Here is a 20,756-nt window from a genome sequence, read left to right on the forward strand (position 1 = left end):
AATGGCAAACGACCACCTTTTTTTTTATAATGAAAAACCATCAATTTTTAATAACTAACAAACGAGATTGAAATACAAGTGTTCACGTCACTTGTATTTCTTTTAACAAATTATTTATAAAGGAGTAGGAGAGTAGACTGAGAAAAGTAGTCTAAGCCTCATAATGAGCTAATAATAACATAGTTCAAATTTACCTTAAGCAAAAATCGAATATAAGATTTCTCATTTACAAATAAAAAAAATATTATTAAACCATAATACTAAAAATAATCACATTATTTACATTTTAGTTTAATTGATCGTCTTCTATCCTAAAACTATCAAAATCAAAGAGACTTGTCCAAGTATTTCTCTTAAAAAAATACACCAACAACATTTACACACATGGCCCCCACTTTCCGACAAATTTGAAGTCCAACGTATTCAAAATAAAAAAGAAAGAAGAAAAAGAGTGCAAACTCGAAAGTTGTACGATGGCCATCTCCTTTTCACCGATACTCTCTCGACCACTCAATTCGCGACGCGACATTTGAGACGTTATCTTATCAACCACACCGCCTAACTGTAAGGAAACCCACAAGAGTCGCTCTTATTTTGAGTAACTTATATAAGACGCATTATTTTTCACTGTCATATATCAATTTGATAAAATAATATTACATTTGAAAAAATTACTACATAACGCATTATTGAACGAATAATACGTTAATACTGTAAGTTTTTATTCTCAAATATTTAGATTCCGTTTCTATGAATACTAAAATAAGATTTAATTATACTAAGGTCAGATTTTTTTTTTTTTTTTTGGGTAAATAGGTCAGGGAGAAATTTCCAACATGTGGCCATTGGTTCATTAATTGACCCAATTACCACCCTTCCTTTCCCCTGTAATAAACTCAAATTATAATACCTTATCAAGATTAAATCATCAGTTGCTACCTAACCGTGGTGAGGACCTAAACCCAAAATATATGCTACTATGCTCGACAAATTCAAAGCCTTAAGGACATACGAGATACTTTTTTTATTTGACGATATTCTAAACTAATTTAATTAACGGTTAAGAATTCAATCTTGGTGGAAGAACTACATAATGCATGTATGAGGCGTGCAAGAAAAACTAACCAGAAACATAATTTAGGAAACACCCTCCCACAGAACAGAATAATGAATTTGCTGATTGATGAATTAAACAAAGATCCATATACAAGCATACATACGTACAAAGGATTAATGTTACAGCATCTTACCTCAAAATCTGCAAACCTTCTTGCATTTGCATGCCCCATTTTCGAAATTCTCCGGTGAAGGCGACGGCTGATTAGTGGTAATGAGCCTCATTTTGTATCAGGAATCAGCAACTTTGGCGAATATCAGGGAGGCATGATTGGCAATTGTTGATTCCGGAGACTGCCGAAGCCGTCCGATCACAGTGAACAACGGTGATGAACCGAGGAATTGTCTGCAAGGCTGATGCGAACACATATTTGCCAATGCAATCAGAGCTATTTTAAGAGGTGACTCGTTTAGTGAATCTTTTCTACTAGGCGGGTTCAGTGCTACCACCGAACAATCAGCCACCAACTTCAGTAAAGACTACAACACAAAAGTGAGGGAGTTCATGATTCTATCCTGGCAATGTATATAGAAACAAAGCTTGAAAAGAGGTTTGATTTCGAAAAGCATGGTTAGTGTGAATATCTAAGACAGAGACATCAATTAAGACCGCAAACCTGCATGGCTCCTTTGGATACAATGTCTTCCCAAAGCTGATCGGAGTGGCGGACAAGATTGCTTAGTGCACCTGCTGCATTTGCTTTAGTCTTGTCTTCTTCAGACGAAACCAACAAATTCGCAAGAGAGGGTATGGATCTTCGTAGCTCTTCATATAACATCTTGTCATGGTAGGCGGCATTGCCAATCTGCAGAGAGAAATTAAGTTCAACAGTTAAGGTAGACACATATTCTTAATAGGATAGTGAAGAACAAAACTTAATTGATCTACTGCAACAGACAGCTCAAAGTAACATAAGAGTTTTAATTCACGGGAAGAGAACTTACAGCAAAGCAAGCAAATTTTCGTGTCCGTTTATCTGGATCAGTACATCGATCAATAAGGAGATCAATGATTTGATTCCTTGCCTGAGATCATCATATTCCATTTTAAGATACAAATAAGCAATCCAATCTCCTCCATATGTCTATGTGTATGCTTAAAGATGATAATTAGGATCGCTTTGATCATCAAGACAGTGTATTCGCAAAACCTTAAAACAATATATCCTTCACTACTTACCAGGGAACTATAAAAGTAGGAGCTGTGCCGGCACATATTTCCTAGAGCACTGCAAGCCTTGGAGCGCACATTAGGATCTTCATGGGTGAGAAATTCCTTGAAGAACTCCAATACAGATGCTCCATTAATGTATTTGTAGAATCCCTAAAGACCAAAAGGAGGAAGAAATCAGAAATAAAATGTTTCTTTTTTACCTTCCTATTACTTAGATGACAACAATTCCCCTAAACAATACGATGTTCCTTCCACAGCTCAGACACCAACATTAAAAAGATGAACATATATTGAACCACAATATTACATCCAGCAAGAACTATATCCAATCAAAAACCAAATCTGACCTTGTCCATGCGAGCCAAATCAGAAACAATCATCAGAACATCCAGCATCACCTCTCTTGGACTAGAACGGTCCAGCAATCTTCTCATCCTTTTAGGATCCAGCAAGCCTTTACCCACAATTTGAAATGCCAATGGTTGGTAACCAACCATTTTTGCAAGAAAGGCCACCGGTCTTCCCATGTCCTTTAAATCCAAGTGTCCTAAACACCAAACAACGATGCCTGGCACTCCTACCTGTAAACTTCAGAAGAAATTGAATTAGAAACACAGATCAAGATTCAGCTTATCAATTCATTCCGCTATCTAATATAATAATGATCTATATGCTGTGTATCCTCCAAACAAAAATGTCAAGTATCCAATGTACACCATCCTGGAAGATGATTCTAAACAAACTCCACCCGTCTTCACAAAGAGGAAAAATAAAGGAACGAAAATCGAACCTCAAAAAGGTTTTTAATATACTTCCCAAGGTCTTCTTCAATTACTTTCACCATGTCTTTGTCTTCCATGCCAACTCTCAGCCCTGGTGAACCCAGGTTGAGAAGGGCCCCGCTATTAACTGAAGCAGTGGCTGATGGCAATTCTGGAGCATTCTGTACGGCCACAAAAGGAAATGCCAAGACATCAATTACTGCATTTGTTATATCTCTTACACCATCTTTCCCTCCACCAGGCCCAACCCAAGACTTTACAAGCTTGAGATGCATATCAGCTATCAAGTCAGAGATGAGCTTGATATGATTACATCTAAGCAGAATCTGACGAAAAGTTAAGGCTCCACCTGAAGGGCAGTGACATATTGACGATATTGTCCATATGACTCCTATAGGGGTAAGCCCAACTTGATCATTGGTGCTACCAACTTCTGGTCGGTTGTTGGCTAACAAATCCACTAGAAGCAGAGGGATATTGCTTGCACACAGCTGTTTAACAGCTAAGGGTCCTCCCCACCTCAGTCTAGACTCCAGCAAGCCAACACATCCATCCCTTAGACCATGCCAGTATGAGAGAGTACCACTAGGGCCATTCGAATGCAATTCAATTCCATTGCCTGATGAAAGCTTCAGGTATTCACATAGTGTGGCATTTCTAGGAATCAAAGGCACTGCTACCTCGAGGATAGAAGACTCAACAGAACTGCCAGATTCAAGGGACAAAATGGAAGCCAGTGCTAGCATGGCCGATGCAGCATGAGCTTGAATGGAGGCACTTTTGCTCTCATCAGAAGAAAAATGATGAGCAAGAACAGAAAGTCGAGAAAGCTGCTTCTTTGGAGATGTTGTTAGCATAAATAGTGCAGAATTTCTTCCAGTTGCCTTCAAACATTGTGCAACTGTTGCAAGGATGAGGCATGAATGCAGAACCAAGGTAGTGGGATTGGTTAATTTGTTCTTGAAGGTGGCTGTCTCAACTGCTTGGGGATCTTTATTTTGAGATGAAATGCACAAAGACAACAAAGAGAATATCTCTGAAATAATGGTTCCATCACCTCCACCACTAACAACCGTAGTTACAGGTAGGGAACTAGGCAGGCCACAGAGAACACCTGGAACAATTCCATTATGCAAGCAGCACCTCAACAATAACTGAAACATGGAAAAATTTGTGATCATGAAAGCTAGATCCAAACACAAATGTAATTAAAAACAAAATTTCTCAAGAAAGTTTCCTTCCTACTTTACAGTGTAAAAAAAAACCCTGTTTACAGGTGGATTTCTTGAGAAATTTTAGGTGTTGTCTTTTGGTGTGCACGTAAATAGGATGAGATAAACACCTGAACGCCAGCATATAGCGAAGCTTCAAGTCGTTGATGAAGGCAATAATGAATAGCAACTTGTACTGCTTTTGATCTAAGGAATGCTCTCGTAATTACAGCAACAAGTTTTGCTGCTTCTGTCCTAATCAAAGAATCTTGATCTTGATCCCTAATGTCAAGTTGGGGTGAAGGCCGGCGCAAAGTGTTTAGGGGGAATAAATAGGCATTTCTTTTCATAGAAAGATTTTCTGATGCATCTATCAGAAACCAAATTGCCGTACATGCCTCACAAGCCGCACGCAGCATATTTGAAGAGCCTGAAATAAGACTTGACCCTGCGGTTGCTAAGCAGAGACAAAGTTGGTCCACTAAACCAGATGTTTTAGTGTGATTCAGAATCTGTTTCAGTGCTTCATTAGGATCAGAAGCTGCCTCAGGAACTGAAGTTGAGGAAAAAGCTTTAAGGCCCTGTGTGACTCTTCTTAGCATGACAGCAATGCAAGCAATGGACTCATACAAAACTCTTCCAGATGCATCTTCACTACAACCAACAACCTACACATTCAATGAGACCAGAAGTTGAGAACTAGAAGCAGGAACTTAAATTGTAGCAACAAAGCAATATGCACCATAAAAAGAATCATACCTGTGAAAAAATATCTGATAAGACAACCCAGTGCCTGAAATATGAGCCACCAATGCTGCTTCCAGCATTGTCAACCAAAATTTTAATTATTGAGAAACTCTGCAAAAGTTAAAAAACAATGTTTTTATCAGACACCTTGATCATCAAACAGAAAGGGGAAAGACCTATCTCCGCACTTAATGATCTGTTCAACTTAAAACTTCTTACGATGCTAAGTTTAAAAAACATAGAAGGGATAGAAAACACATTGCAGAAGTGTAAGATGAAATGGTGGGGGATGGAGAACATAATATGCTAGAACTTTTTTTTTTTCTTTTCAAAAAGTTACCAGCAAACAACGCATTAATTTTACTAACAGTCAATCATCTCCACGTGAAAACCAAATTCAAGCAAAGGGCATGGGGATGTGGCAAAATTCAAGATGCAGTAATCAGAGGTAAGAAACTTATAAATGATGCACTTATACCTTCGCTTTTAACTCATTTACTTCAGAAGATTTCATGCTCACAATGATGGCAGAGTAAGCAAGAAGTTCATGTATTATTTCATCAAGCAGCTCGCTGGAATGGAAGGCACCAGCTGCAACTAAGTTTGAAAGAATTCTAAAAGACTGGTTTGAATTAAGAATATCTTCATCCCTGTAAATATTTTAAAACAATCAACTCTTACAGATAAAAAAAAATGTAGGTTTCTGGATATATCATTGTCCAATAAATATAGGAATGCAATTCAGCTTTACCTGCATGAATCTGGGGGTCCATTGGAGCATCTTTTTAGTGGTAACAAAACATGTGCTAATGCTTCATTATCCTGACTTATTATTTGTGCACCCTTGACTGTACGAGAGTTATTTTCCAGTCTGTCCAAAATTTGGCAACCTGAAGCAAAATGTTACTAGGAAGTAATAATTGCAATAATGATGCTTCCGTTATAAAACATAAAGCCAGGGCCTCAATCATAATATACTAAATTTTAATTTATTGAACAAAATAGAGACAGACTATTTTTGCTCAAAATGAACTTTAAATACCTGACTGTTTGACTTCACTAGGATTTGTGAATCCTGGGAACTCATTTGGGGAAGAATTGACTGTTGTGGATTCAGGAGTATTTGCTTGAGCATCATTCTGAAAACATATCCCACTGTTGTTCTCTGAAGAAGCTGGAGAGTGGACTTTACCAATGACAGTGGAAGTATTTTAATAACAATTCAAAGAAAACCATTTGAAACTTTGAAGTAAAGAAAAATGTAACTACCAGGAGATGAAACAGCCAGACCATCTGATGTTTGAACTTTGTTTCCTTCACCCCTCCATGCCACAACACATCCCCTTTCTGCAGTAGTTGCAGAACGCATTTCCTGGAAAGATATAATAATTGCTATAGTTATGTAATTCTACAATTGACATTTAAGATGTTACCGTAAGTACAGGACAAAGATGTATGGACCTCATGTATAGTGAAACATTGTAAAATAACATAAAGGTCTTATTAGCAGAAGTGTTCTATACTTCTGCTAACTTTTCAAAAGTAAATATAGAAAATGCAGATAAGATGAGATATCAGTACCCTAGACTCCAGTTCGGGAGGCGTCTCTTTGACAAATGGGTGTTCCAGAAGAGCTGGCCAAGTCAATCGATTTTGAGGCACCTGTTTCCCAAAAATAATACACCTGTTAACCCTGGAGGCTAGCAGAAATAACTTTTGAAACAATTCAACTGTAAAAGCCATTAGTTCAAATTGTATAGCAAACCTTATTAAGCAATCCCTTAAGAAAGTTTTTAAAACTTGGACTTATGTTGTCAGGATATTTAACTGGATCCTGAAACATTCAATGTAGCATAGATCATACCTTTTATTGACATACCTAACAAAACTCACATAAAATTTGTTGACATGTACCTTAACAATGTGCCTGATGAGTGCATATACAGAGTTTGTATAAAATGGAGGCTGGCCTACAAATAATTCATATCTGTTGTGTACACAAAAATAATATTTTTCAACAAATATGGAAAAAGAAGATAAATAAAGATGAGACAGAAAAAATGGACCAACCCAAACAGACTGGAACTTGCTATTCCAACTATATTTATTTTGATTGTGATATACGGTAAACTGGGATGAGTTACAGAAGTGAAAGAATATACTATGACCTGCACAAAATGTCACATGACAGCAACACTAAAACAGAAATAAGGAAAGAAAGCATCTGACATGAAGGAATATATTAAATTAGAGCACTCTTGAACTAAGTTAGAGAAGTAAAAGTATCGCATGGGTCAAAATCTAACAAATCAGAAGCAGAACAGTTTAATCGAAACTCAAGGAAATTATCTTGATAGAAAGATAAAAGAAGGGATGCAGCGTACAATATTACTCCTAGAGACCACAGATCTGCAGTGTGGTTGTAGGGTTGTTCCCGTACTAGTTCAGGCGCCATGTACAGAGGAGTACCTAAGGCACATTAATGAAAACTTCACCTAATAAGCAAACACAATAACATAGTTCTTCAGGATCTTTGGGGAGTTTCCTATAAGTTAATCAAGAATTGTAAGCTAACCTTTAATGGATCGCAAAACAACAGTGTTTGTGGACATTGCACGTGCAAAACCAAAATCACAGAGCTGTGACAAACAAGAAAAGTTATCTGCACTGGACATACACTTATAAGAAACACCAGATGTATAAAACAGAAAGAGGGGGAAAAGTAAGAATATGAATTAATTTGATCAGTTGTTCCTATGTTTATATTAAACATACAGAGCTTATCAGGAGAATCAACCTTAACAATAGAACCAGCACCAATGAGAATGTTTTGTGGTTTCATGTCACGATGGATGATACGGTTGGAATGCAGATAATGTAATGCTCTCACCTGTGAAATTCAATACAGGAGAAATTTAACAATATATTTTATGGATAATAAAAGAAAAAGTATAAACAACAACCGGAAAAACTAAACAGTCAAATATGATAAATAATTGGGATGGACCCTAAAATTCGTAATAAATAAGGCACCAGCTGCTTTGCAATAGCTTGAACTTGTTCTTCAGGAAGGCACTTATCATCCTCAAGAATTTCAAATAGTTCACCCTGCATACCAAGAAATTCCTTGATAGTTAATGCGTCTGAACACATTCCACAAAAGCTAGATATCCTTGTACCTCTGGAAGAGTTTCCAAAATAACAACTAGTCTAAATAAATTAATGCAGTCCTATTGAAGAAAGGGATCAGTACTTGTGCAAATTCTGTGACAACACAGAACTCTTGTGGGCTTTCAAATGAATCAAGCATTTCAATGATGTTTTCGTGCTTCAACTTTCTTAGGATCTGCACATTTAGGAACATTGGATATCAACTAACTAAAAACTGAACAGGAAAATGTCAATCATAAATGCTAAACCAAATCAAGGAAGTTTTAAATGTAAACTACGTTTGATTTGAGATAAAAAATGAGTCCAATACCTCAATTTCTTGTCTTAAATTGTGGATATCTTTGTCACTTTTGCCATGCTTCATAATGAATTTCATCGCAACAGTCTGAAACAGCGACAAAAACAAGTCACTGGCATAAACATTAAACATTAAACACAAAGAAGAAGAAAGATAGAAAACAATTACCTGACCCGTGTGCTTTCGCCTTCCCTTGTATACCTTCCCAAAGGAACCTTCGCCTACAAGCTCAATCACGTGGTAGTTCTCGACACCCATCTTTTGAACCTACTGCTCTATATCTCTGCCCTTTCAGTCCTGTAAGATAAACAAATACGCAAGAAGTACTAAAATCAATCCGGTGCGGCTACCATTAGACTAATTCATGAGATTAAAATTTGAAAACTAATGTTTGATTACCAGTTAACTCCGGAGGCCCCTTGGAGCTGGTTTAGTCAAAAATTGATGCAATTCCCAAATACAAACTCAACCAAACCTAAATTGACATAAATATTTACAAACATAACCAAATTGTGTTTTGAAATTCAAATAATACCCAATTAAACTGGACCCTTTTTCAGCTTAAATGAAATAATAATAACTTCTACTCGTAGATCCTGAAATCAAAATAAAACAAAAACCCTAATCATCCTAATGGATTCTCGGACTGCCATCGGCATTTAAAATCCAACCCAAAAACAAGAGGGAAACAATTGTGTTCGGCACCAAAGCGAAATGAAGTGAAATAAATGAATCGTCGAATAATTTACCGAGCAACTAAATGAAAAAGGTAAGCATATTAGGAAAAATGAACAGATGAACAAATGCATACAAAACCCTGAAATTTAATCTGAAGTCTGACCATATAAGGAAATTACAGATAGTTTTTGGAAACAGTATCGAAAGCGTACCTGGGACTCAAGTTAGAGAGAAAAAGAGAGATTTGAAAATTGGTATAGACTGGACTGAGAGAGAGGTCAGGTTTTTGTGGATTTTTCCCGCTCATCTTCTATTTTCATTTTCAAGTTTTAATGGACAGTGTGCGAGCGACGGGTGAGCCTTATTAAAATGGAGTAGGATTCTGTAACATCTTTGGTCGATTTATTGTGAACGGTCTTGATTAAATTATGTCAACGATCTTCTATCAGATTTTTTTGATAAAGAGAGATTCTATAACATTTTGAGTCGACTTTTTATGGACGGTCTTAATTAAATTATGTCAAAGATCTTGTGTTAAACTTTTTTATAGAGATAAACTAAAGAGAGGAGGGGAGGTGAGGAGAAGAAACTTGAAGGGTAGAAGAGTAGAGAATTCTACTCCTATGAAAATATTAGAAAATTTGACTTTGACTTTAATACATTGTACTTGAAATGACATTAAATAAAGCATTACTTACCACTTAGAGATTTACCCTAAAATTGTTTGTTTTGTTGGGCCACATTCTGAATTATACTTTCTCATTCTACATTCTTCTTTCTTTTTATTATCTTGAAACTTTTCTTGATAATGAAACCCATTTATTTGAAATTGTATTTTATTCACATTGTTATAATTTCAATCTTTAAATAAAAATGTGGTTCATTAATTTACTAAATAACAATATCATATGATCGCTAAAATGTGACAAAAAAAATAAACTGTTCGAATCGAGTAACAATGCAAGTTTGGAAGGGAAAAAGAGGAGGTTGAACGACTAGAAAAATTCCAAAATTCCAATTTGATATGAGAATCTCCCGCTACAATTGCCCACAATTACTCACAAGTAATCTCAATTAAAGCAAACCCCGCAAAAAAATCATCATGTAAAATGACTATTCTCTCGCCTCACTCAGTCTGCATTTCTGTTTCAGTTCCCACCGCCTACCATTTGGTTCTCTGGTACTTCCTGTTAGGTTTTGAACTTCCGTATCATGATAAGGATACCTAAAAACGTGGATTGAATCAATTAGAAGTCATGACCATGTCAACAAATTGTCTCCTGAAATTGAGGGATTGTGGGAGACTAATCTCCTGAAATTGAGGGAATGTGGGAGACAAGTTTCCTGCAATTAAGGGACTGTGGGAGTATTATATCTTATCCCATTTTGATGTAAAATATAATAGGTATTAACTGATCCCATGATAGCTGGGATCATGTTAGGAATATAGCCTATAAATATGAAAGTCCCTGCTCACCAGAAATTAGTTCACTCGATCACTAGACTATCGCTAGTATTGGACATAAGGGCTGTGTGAGTAGAAGACTTTCATATTTATAGGCTATATTCCTAACATGATCCCAGCTATCATGGGATCAGTTAATACCTATTATATTTTACATCAAAATGGGATAAGATATAATACTCCCACAGTCCCTTAATTGCAGGAAACTTGTCTCCCACATTCCCTCAATTTCAGGAGATTAGTCTCCCACAATCCCTCAATTTCAGGAGACAATTTGTTGACATGGTCATGACTTCTAATTGATTCAATCCACGTTTTTAGGTATCCTTATCATGATACGGAAGTTCAAAACCTAACATTCTCCCACTTTTGAACTTCCGCTGATCATGTCCCTTGTCCAACGCATCAAACCAATCCCTTCAGTGATCACTTGAATCATTTCAACCATACAACAATTCATATCTGCCATGAAGAGTTTCAAAGAGTTGAACCCCAGAAAATTCGTACGTTATAATTTGTACTAACACTCTGAGATCACATCCCCCAAAACTGCTCATGCATGATATTCACAGAGCAAGCAGACATATTCATCATGTCATTCATTCACACTCCCACTGATCAAGCCAAACATCATTGTCAAGCTTTTATTTAGCTCCAACGATAAGCCTTTTATAATGACCAGCTCATTAAACATTGGTTTGATCAGTAATTCATCATTTCATAAAACTGCACATATATATTTGTACATATACACAGTAGTTGAAACAATCATATTGAATTCATTGTCATAAAATAAACCAACATATGAATACAATAACTCATGCTTATTAAGCTTTCATGAAAAAACAGAAAATGATGAGAGAAGTTAACCTTCATTCACGCATCACATAAGCATCAAAAGATTCCACAACACCCATGTACGTAACTTGATCTTTAAACACTCCAACTCCAAGAGGTTTTGTGAGAGAATCTGCCAGCATTTCCGATGTATTAATGTGCTCAATGGAAACTATCCCAGCCTTCACCTTTTCTTTCACTGACTGATATTTCACGTCCATCAACCTAGCTGCATAAGATTTTTTATTGTTTTTGGAGAAGAACACGGCTGCCTTATTGTCACAGAAAATGACAATTGGTCTTCTTATGCATTCAACAACCTGCATTCCAGTGATGAGATTCCTCAAGAAACTAGCTTGTTGTGAGGCTTCAAAACATGAAATATACTCAGCTTGCATTGTTGAAGTGGCCAAGGTTTTTTGTTTTGCACTTCTCCAAGATATTGCACCACCAGCCAACAGGAAAATAAACCCACTCGTGGACCTCCTGTCATCCTCACAACCTGCGAAATCAGAATCACAGTAGCCAACCAATTCTAATTTCTCAGATTTCCCATACACCAACATGTAATCTTTTGTCCTTTTCAGGTATCTCAGAACCTTTTTAGCTGCTGTCCAATGCTTTTCTCCTGGATTTGCTTGAAATCTTCCAAGCATACTTATGGCAAAGGCTAAATCCGGTCTAGTGCACACTTGAGCATACAATAGACTGCCAACGATAGACGCATATGGCCTGTTAGCCATCCCTCGCATTTCAATCTCATTACTGGGGCATTGAGACTTGTTTAATTTATCTCCTTTGCTCACTGGTGCTTCACCCTTTGAACAATCTTGCATGTTGTACCTTTTGAGCATTTTCTCAATATAGGTCTTCTGTGAAAGACCCAAAAGGCATCTTCTTCTATCACGAATAATTTCTATACCCAAAACGAAGGAAGCCTCACCCATATCTTTCATCTCAAACGTTCGTGACAGTAGTTTCTTTGTTTCCAGCAAGAGATTAAGATCATTACTTGCTAATAAAATGTCGTCAACATACAGAATTAGAAAGATAAACCTCGAGCCACATACCTTGAGATACAAACAATCATCAATTTTGTTTTCAACAAAACCAAAACTGGTTATTTTCTCATCAAACTTTAAGAACCACTGCCTGGAAGCTTGTTTTAGCCCATAAATCGACTTTCTCAGTTTGCACACCATTTGTTCTTGCCCCATTTCAACAAAACCAGGTGGCTGGACCATGTAAATCTCCTCATCTAACACTCCATTTAGGAACGCAGTTTTCACGTCCATTTGGTGGAGTTCTAGATTGTAGTGAGCAACTATAGCAAGGATGATTCTGAGAGAATCCTTTGAAGAAACAGGTGAGAATGTCTCAGAGTAATCCAATCCTTCCCTTTGAGTATACCCCTTTGCAACTAGTCTTGCTTTATGCCTCTGAACCTTTCCTTTTAAGTCACTCTTTGTTTTGTATACCCATTTGCATCCAATGGGTTTTATGGACTCATTTGCTTCTGTCAAGGCCCACACTCCATTCGAATACATGGAGTCCATTTCTTCTTGCATGGCTATCTTCCAATGCTCAGCCTTTTCACTTGTCATCGCTTGCTTGAAGGTAACTGGATCAATCTCTATGCCTTCCTCATGTTCAGTTCTATCTCCATTTGCTTGCTGAAAATCAAGTGAGTCATCGACAGTCTTCTCTAGTTTCTTAGCTTCTCCCACATAAACAAGAAAATCTCCTGAAATTGGAGACTTTCTTGTACGTTGAGGTTGCCTTCTTGTTGCAGGAACCATTACTGATTGCATGGTAGTTGTACCATGATTTTCACCTTCATTATTTTGCATGTTGCAGACTTGTGTATTGCTGCTGCTTGATGCATGCTGGAAACCAGTAGCCCCACCAAAATCACTTTGATAAAAATCTTCATGGACTTGGTTTTGCGTGTCAAGAGTTGCAAAATCAATTTTGGTTGATGACATTGGGGAAATTTTTGTCACAGCCTCTTCTTCTTCTTCAAAAATAAAATCACGAGCCTTATCTCCATTTGATTCTTCCGCTTCAATAAACCTTGCACTATTTGTTTCAAATATTCTCGTATGTAAGGTTGGAGCATAAAACCTGTACCCCTTTGATCTCTCGGGAAAACCAATAAAACTGCAGCTTACAGTCTTAGAGTCAAGTTTCTTTGCCTCTGGATTGTACATTTTTGCTTCTGCCTTACATCCCCATACATGAAGGTGATTCAAACTAGGTTTTCTTGAAGTCCATAGTTCAAATGGAGTCTTGAGCACGGATTTACTTGGGACTCTATTCGATATATAATTTGCCATTTTAAGAGCCTCACCCCATAGAAACATAGGAAGATCTGTCCTACTCATCATGCATCTCACCATTTCAATCAAGGTCCTATTCTTTCTCTCGGCTACACCATTTTGCTGTGGTGTTCCGGGAGTAGTATACTGAGCTTGGATCCCGTTTTCTTCTAAGAACATGGCCATTGGACCCTTTTGTTGACCTTTCTCTGTGTACCTGCCATAATACTCCCCTCCACGGTCCGATCTCAAGATTTTAATTTTCTTTTCTAGTTGTCTTTCCACTTCATTTTTGAAATTTTTAAAACAATCAAACACTTGATTTTTCTCGAATATAAGATATACATATGCATATCGAGAAAAATCATCAATGAAAGACACAAAATAGGCATTTTTGCAGATTGTTTGCGTGGAGAAAGGTCCACAAACATCTGAATGGACGACTTCTAAGAGGTTAAGACTTCTTGTGGAACCAATTTTCCTTGTGTTTGTTAATTTCCCTTTCCAACAGTCAATACAATTTTGCATATCATTAAAATCCAACGTTGGAAGCATTTGTTCTTTAACTAGAATTTCTAATCTTTGCTTGTTAATATGTCCAAGCCTTCTATGCCAAAGCATTGAAGACCCTTCATTAGTCAGAGACCTTTTCAAAGATAAATTTGATTCCACTGTCAAACATTTTGAATTTAACATTACTTGACAATTCATCCTCCAAAGATCATTGTTTAAGAAACAAATACCAAGCAAAAGATTCATATTACTTTTCTTATAAATCCGTACACTTTCATCTTCCCCAACAAAAACATAACCGTCTTTTACAAGCTTTGAAGCAGAAATTAAACTTCTAGTTAACCTAGGAACATAAAGAACATCTTGCAATTGTAAAACGAAACCACTTGACAACTTGAGCTTTAGGGTGCCTATTGCCTCTGCAGCTACTTTATTCCCATCCCCAACGTGGACATCATAGACTTCATTTCTTGAAATTTCCCTTCTTGTGAATCCCTGCAAAGAATTGGTAATATGCACCGAACAACCAGTGTCAAACCACCAAGAATTTGGAGGGATTTCAACAAGATTAACATTAACACAGACAAAAACATTTTCAATTTTATTACCTTTCTTAGGTGCCCATTTCTTTCGTTTTTCACAGTCCCTCTTCAAGGGCTGTGTGAGTAGAAGACTTTCTGTTAACTTCTTTTCAGTGTGTTTGCATCAATTCTCATGGCTTCTGCAGGTATATATGTATATATATATATACACTGATTCATTCATTCAAATCATCTTATTGTTTATTGTAATCTTAGCTTGGGACTAAATGCTTCTTCTAACAATTGGTATCAGAGCTTGTTAGTCTCACTGAGATTCAAGTTTTTTTGTATATATGTATCTGTACTTCATATTGCTTCTGCAGTGACTGCAAAATAAAGGAGGATCGTGAGTGGTTATGTTTTCTTTGTATAATTAATCGTATGAACTACATCAAAATGGGTTCATATTGAAATGTTAAACTAAGAAATCAGAAGTATGGGAATTCGTAGTTCATTTAATCATAACATGCATATAAGATCTTCTAAAGAAGGCAATGTATGAATGGTTCGATTAATGGAATAGGGCATAGTTTGGTGAATGGTTAACTGTGTTTCGGATTCTTGTCTAAAGACTTGAGTTTTGAAATATTTTTAACAAATAACTAAATGGATATGCATGGATTAAGTTCTTGCAGTAAATGTTCCTCACCCAAAGGTGTTGTATCTTACTGTGTTTTCCCTACTTCATTGTTTTCATAATGTCTAACCTCATGGCTTCTGCAGTGAATCCCACTTCAATGAATTTTTCCTCTATTGAGCCTTTAAGTGGAGGAAATTACAAAAAATGGAGACAGGATGTAGAGATTATTCTTGGACTAATGGACTACGATCTGGCACTGAGGGAAGATGAACCACAAGCACTGGATAACAATAGCACCGTTGAACAAAGGGTGAAATTTGAAAAATGGGAGAAAGCGAATCGCATGGCACTATTGGTGATCAAACGATCCATTAGTGAAGCTGTTAGAGGAGGCATTCCTGCAACTGACAAAGCGAAGGATTTCCTGGAGGCAATTGAGGCAAAATTTAAGGTTTCAGAGAAGGGAGAGATGGGAAACCTCATGACTACCTTGACAACTCTGAAATATCATGGGAAAGGCACTGTCAGAGAACACATTCTGAAGCTAGTGGAGGCTGCTGCGAAGCTCACAGACCTGGAGGTTCCCATTGATGATGCTTTTGTTGTTCATATGGCCCTTAATTCCCTCCCAGATGCATATGAACAACTGAAGACGTCATACAACACACAAAAGGAGAAGTGGAGTCTAAATGATCTCATTTCCATATGTGTTCAAGAAGAAAGCAGGATCAAAAGGGTGTCAAATGAAACAGTGAATTTCATAAAGGCAGAGACTACGAGGAAAACTATCTCGACATCTGGTAAGCCATATAAACCTTTTTCCTATTCTCATGCTGCTGGAAATGATACTCCATCATCCTCCAAGGGATCTCAAGGTTTTAAAGGCAACATAGAAAATATTAAATGTTATTTCTGCAAAGAATTTGGTCACTTGAAGAGGGACTGTGAAAAACGAAACCACTTGACAACTTGAGCTTTAGGGTGCCTATTGCCTCTGCAGCTACTTTATTCCCATCCCCAACGTGGACATCATAGACTTCATTTCTTGAAATTTTTAAAACAATCAAACACTTGATTTTTCTCGAATATAAGATATACACAAATTGTCTCCTGAAATTGAGGGATTGTGGGAGACTAATCTCCTGAAATTGAGGGAATGTGGGAGACAAGTTTCCTGCAATTAAGGGACTGTGGGAGTATTATATCTTATCCCATTTTGATGTAAAATATAATAGGTATTAACTGATCCCATGATAGCTGGGATCATGTTAGGAATATAGCCTATAAATATGAAAGTCCCTGCTCACCAGAAATTAGTTCACTCGATCACTAGACTATCGCTAGTATTGGACATAAGGGCTGTGTGAGTAGAAGACTTTCTGTTAACTTCTTTTCAGTGTGTTTGCATCAATTCTCATGGCTTCTGCAGGTATATATGTATATATATATATACACTGATTCATTCATTCAAATCATCTTATTGTTTATTGTAATCTTAGCTTGGGACTAAATGCTTCTTCTAACACTTCCTGCAATGCAGTTCTTGGCTTAATCTTATCTTCTGTCTTGATATTTAATTGACTTTTGAGCATTTTCCTTAGCTGCCTTAGACTCATAGCCTCCAATTCGCTCGCCACGCTATCCTTGTCAGTGGCATCCGCGTCTCTCTTGATCTCAACTCCTCCATTGTCAGTGCCATCATCAATGTTCTCCTCATTGTCGTCAAAGATGTAGCTCATGACTTCCGATCGCTTCTTGCTTGGAGACTTCCCGGGTTTTGAGAAAGTTGGACGGGGAAACTGAAGTGAAAGCTGCTCAGCTTCAAAGGGTGCCAATATTGGAGCTTTGTCCAAAGCTGGATCGCTTTTTGCACAAACATCAACTTCAGAGTTATTGATCTCTTGCATCTTTGCCCTGGTGACAACTTCTGCTACTTCAGTCACATTATTAGCATCAACCAAACTTTCATCACCAAATTCTTCTCCTTCCGAAGATTCAAATTCCTCACACTCAACTGAGTTTTCATCCGTGGCTTCATCTTCACTAAATTCTCCTTCAGTGAAGTCTGATCCAGAACTTCCGTCCTTGATAGAGTCTGATTCAAAATCGAATTTCTCGTTATAATCAGCCTCTGGCACCTCATACATTGATTCCTTGCCACCAAGCATAGGCTGCTGTTCACCGGACAAGCTCAGAGTCAATGCCTTAGGCTTAGCAGCTTCTTCTACATTAGCCACATCCTTAACTTCTTCAGTCTCCCCAGCAGCAGATTTCGAGTCAGAATCGTCATTCTCAAGATTTTGATCCTCCACCGCAGTGATATAATCTTCCGGGTTCTCAGCAGCAATAAAATGGTCTATGTCCACAGCAGAAACATCATCAGAAACTTTAGCGGCCAAACAGTTTTCGGTTCCTTCATCATTAGGTTCTGCAGCAATCACAAGCAGATTCAAATACGTAAAACGACATGGAACCCTGAATTTTGAATTGAGAACCATAAAATCAAATTCACAAATGTCTTGGCCACAACAAAATGTCATTAAACTTACTCTTGTCATCTGCTGCATCCATAACTTCTGAAACCACAATGTCATCTGAGGCTGACTTTGATTCACATACCTCAGATTCTGGTTCGGATTTTTGCTCGATATCATCTACTTCAAACACATCAGCCTTGCTATTTTCCTCCACATCACCTTTCAACTGCCCTTCATTCTCCAGTGAAACTTCAGAAACATCAACTCTCTCTGAGCTTGTCTCCGATACTGTCTGCATACTAGACCCTGTTCCATACCAACAAACTATGTCAGATAACATGATTTTACATCCAAACATACTTCTGAGAAACAATACATTTAGTTGACAAAAAAGACAATTTACAAGTAATGAAAACTTGACGTGCAAATGAGGAATGGACTTACCCTCATCAACTGAGCCATCATCAGTCTTCTCGGAATCATTGTTCATTTCTGTGGAAAGTTCATTCATCTTAAGAGGCATAGTGTTTTCATACCCCAAGCTCAAGCGAGCCATGGTCTTTTCCAGCAGCCTCACGGATCGCCTAGTGTTATACACGCTCTTCTGCACCGAAGCTGTCTCCTTCTGGGTTTCCATCTTCTTGCAAGCTGAAGTGGCAGGAGCCCTTCTCCGGGTGCTTGGTGCAGCAGGAGTCCTAGGCACCACCTCAGTCTTTTCCTGGTCCATCACCTCTTCAGCAACTGCTCGCCTTGTCCCACGGTGACTGCGGGTCAATGTCTGTGAGCTTTCTGGCTCTTCAATGATTGGCTTTCTTCGAACAGAGGTTCTTCCAGCAGTACGAGGGATACTTAATGAACCATTCATTGTTTTCTGCGGAGATTGATTCAGCAAGTCTTCAATTCCTTCCACCTGACATATTAATTAGTAAAACAGTCAGATTAAATGAGAGAAATAATTTCAATCATTCTGTTTGGCTGCAAAGAAAATACATGAATATAAAATCAAATACTTAGATGTTGTTTTCTGATTGGAAATAGGATCAAATCAGCTGTATATTGATTTACATCATAAACAAGCCTGTGATTCTCAGCTACCTAACAGAACAGGATTTCGTAGATTGATTCCCCAATTTAATTTTCTTATAAAATTACGATTCAGCTCAAGACGATTATATAGAATTGAATCAGATTTAGGAACGATCTGTGAGGATTGAACTCAACTCAACATAAATGATTACGAGAAAAAAATACTCAATGTCGCTTCCCATTTCCCCTTTCCCCTTTCCGGTCATTTTTTCTCACCAACCAAACACAAAATAATGTGGAAAATGCTATCTACAATCCAAATTAAATAGAACAGCAATCTCCAGCAGATTTGAATCTGGAAATGTACCGATCTCAGAGATTTCACTTTTCTATCAATTTTCTCCGGATCCAAACGGATACAAACTTAAACATATTTTACACCAAATCGGGAAAAAGAAAATGGGGGCTAAGAGCATTACGAGTTCGAGATTCTTGAGAGAATCAGCCATGGCGACATTGGTGAGGTTGGCTGGGAGTTTGTTCCTCTTGCACAGAGTCTGGAGCTCTCTTCTGGAAAGGGTGGAGAAATCCATGGCGGTACGGAAACCCTAGATGATCAAAACAAGTTGTTTTGGTCTTCGAAAGAGAGACGGCTATAAGATTGAGAGTGAAGGATGTAGAAGCGTTGGAGAAAACAAGCGAGCAATTGGGGATATTTATACAATGAGAGAGAAGTTTGGACAACCCTAGAATTTGTGACCGTTAGAGCGCGGATTTGAAATTTGAAATTTGTTTATTATATTTTTTATTAGGTGCGTGAATCGTATCCTTGAAAAAATTATGACAAATTCGTATTTGGTAAATATATCGTTGTATGTTAAAAATAATTAACACGGTAAATGAATCGTGTGTTATATTGCATTGTTATTTATTAAATATGAATTCATATTATGATTAATAATCGATTCATAATATGGAGGAAAGATGAAGAGTTCGAAATTATTATAATAATTTAGAAAATGAGTGGAGAAAGTTTCTAACTTGAGACGTATGAGTAAAATCATAACATCCTATCTATTAGGATATTGAATCACATGCACACACAAACTTATAACATTGTGCAACGGTGTGACCTAGGTCAAATTTTTTTCCATTCCAAAATCTTCACTACGTTATTTTTTCCTTATTTATTAAACATCGACATCCAATCAAATCACCTCATCCAGAAACACATATAACCGTGAGGAATAATAATGAGGTTCCTTGGGTGACATGATCAAGGAGAACTTTTTGTTTGGGTCAGTTGGGCCTAGAATGTTTTTGGGCTTGGAAGTTGTAAAAATAGAAGCCCATACATCTAACCGTCCACGTGTTCGAGATAAAATAGCTTTGGCAGCACGAGACAAAAACTCGTCCGATTTCCGCGTGGTAATTATTTGGCATATTTGTCGACAAGCGCTGAACTGGTATGGTATTGCGAAATTTTAATTTTAATTGATTACCTTCTCAAATCTTTATAATTAGTTTTTTTTTTTTTTGAATTTTAATTTTAATCAATTATTTCATTGAACTTTAATAAATAGCCAACTCCCTTTGCCGTTAGATTTTAAAATTTTCATCTAATTTTCTATCTATCTTGATTACAGGAACAACATATGATAACTGTATGAGGGCAAAAAGAATGGAAAATTGAATGGATGAAAAATTGAATGAAAATTTTTAAAATATAATAAGGAAAAATTGGTTATGTATAAAAGTTCACAAGAGTAATCGGCTAAAAGT

The 20,756-nt window shown here is 37.1% G+C and overlaps 2 protein-coding genes across 2 annotated transcripts; both read right to left on the reverse strand.

Annotated features, from left to right (window-relative positions):
* Positions 1-1,236: 1,236 nt before the first annotated feature.
* On the reverse strand, positions 1,237-9,431 carry LOC137721334 (serine/threonine-protein kinase TIO-like). Its single transcript, XM_068460434.1, has 23 exons — positions 9,390-9,431; positions 8,668-8,796; positions 8,512-8,586; positions 8,284-8,376; positions 8,064-8,138; positions 7,828-7,920; positions 7,606-7,669; positions 7,415-7,499; positions 6,945-7,017; positions 6,796-6,864; positions 6,612-6,692; positions 6,300-6,402; positions 6,073-6,216; positions 5,782-5,920; positions 5,509-5,680; positions 5,043-5,141; positions 4,415-4,951; positions 3,081-4,226; positions 2,638-2,871; positions 2,297-2,440; positions 2,062-2,142; positions 1,734-1,922; positions 1,237-1,596 (listed from the first exon to the last, which is right to left on the reverse strand). Exons 2-23 carry the CDS (start codon positions 8,755-8,757, stop codon positions 1,348-1,350), a joined length of 4,035 nt encoding a protein of 1,344 aa, XP_068316535.1. The 5' UTR covers positions 8,758-8,796; positions 9,390-9,431; the 3' UTR covers positions 1,237-1,347.
* Positions 9,432-10,063: 632 nt separating this feature from the next.
* Positions 10,064-19,645, reverse strand: LOC137721399 (uncharacterized). The gene is made up of 5 exons (XM_068460493.1): positions 19,454-19,645; positions 18,393-18,858; positions 18,021-18,254; positions 16,998-17,899; positions 10,064-10,364 (listed from the first exon to the last, which is right to left on the reverse strand). The coding sequence occupies exons 1-5, from the start codon at positions 19,565-19,567 to the stop codon at positions 10,326-10,328; spliced, it is 1,755 nt and encodes a 584-aa protein (XP_068316594.1). The 5' UTR covers positions 19,568-19,645; the 3' UTR covers positions 10,064-10,325.
* Positions 19,646-20,756: the final 1,111 nt, after the last annotated feature.

The sequence above is a fragment of the Pyrus communis genome, chromosome 16, assembly GCF_963583255.1.
Source record: "Pyrus communis chromosome 16, drPyrComm1.1, whole genome shotgun sequence".
NCBI classification, from domain to species: domain Eukaryota; kingdom Viridiplantae; phylum Streptophyta; class Magnoliopsida; order Rosales; family Rosaceae; genus Pyrus; species Pyrus communis.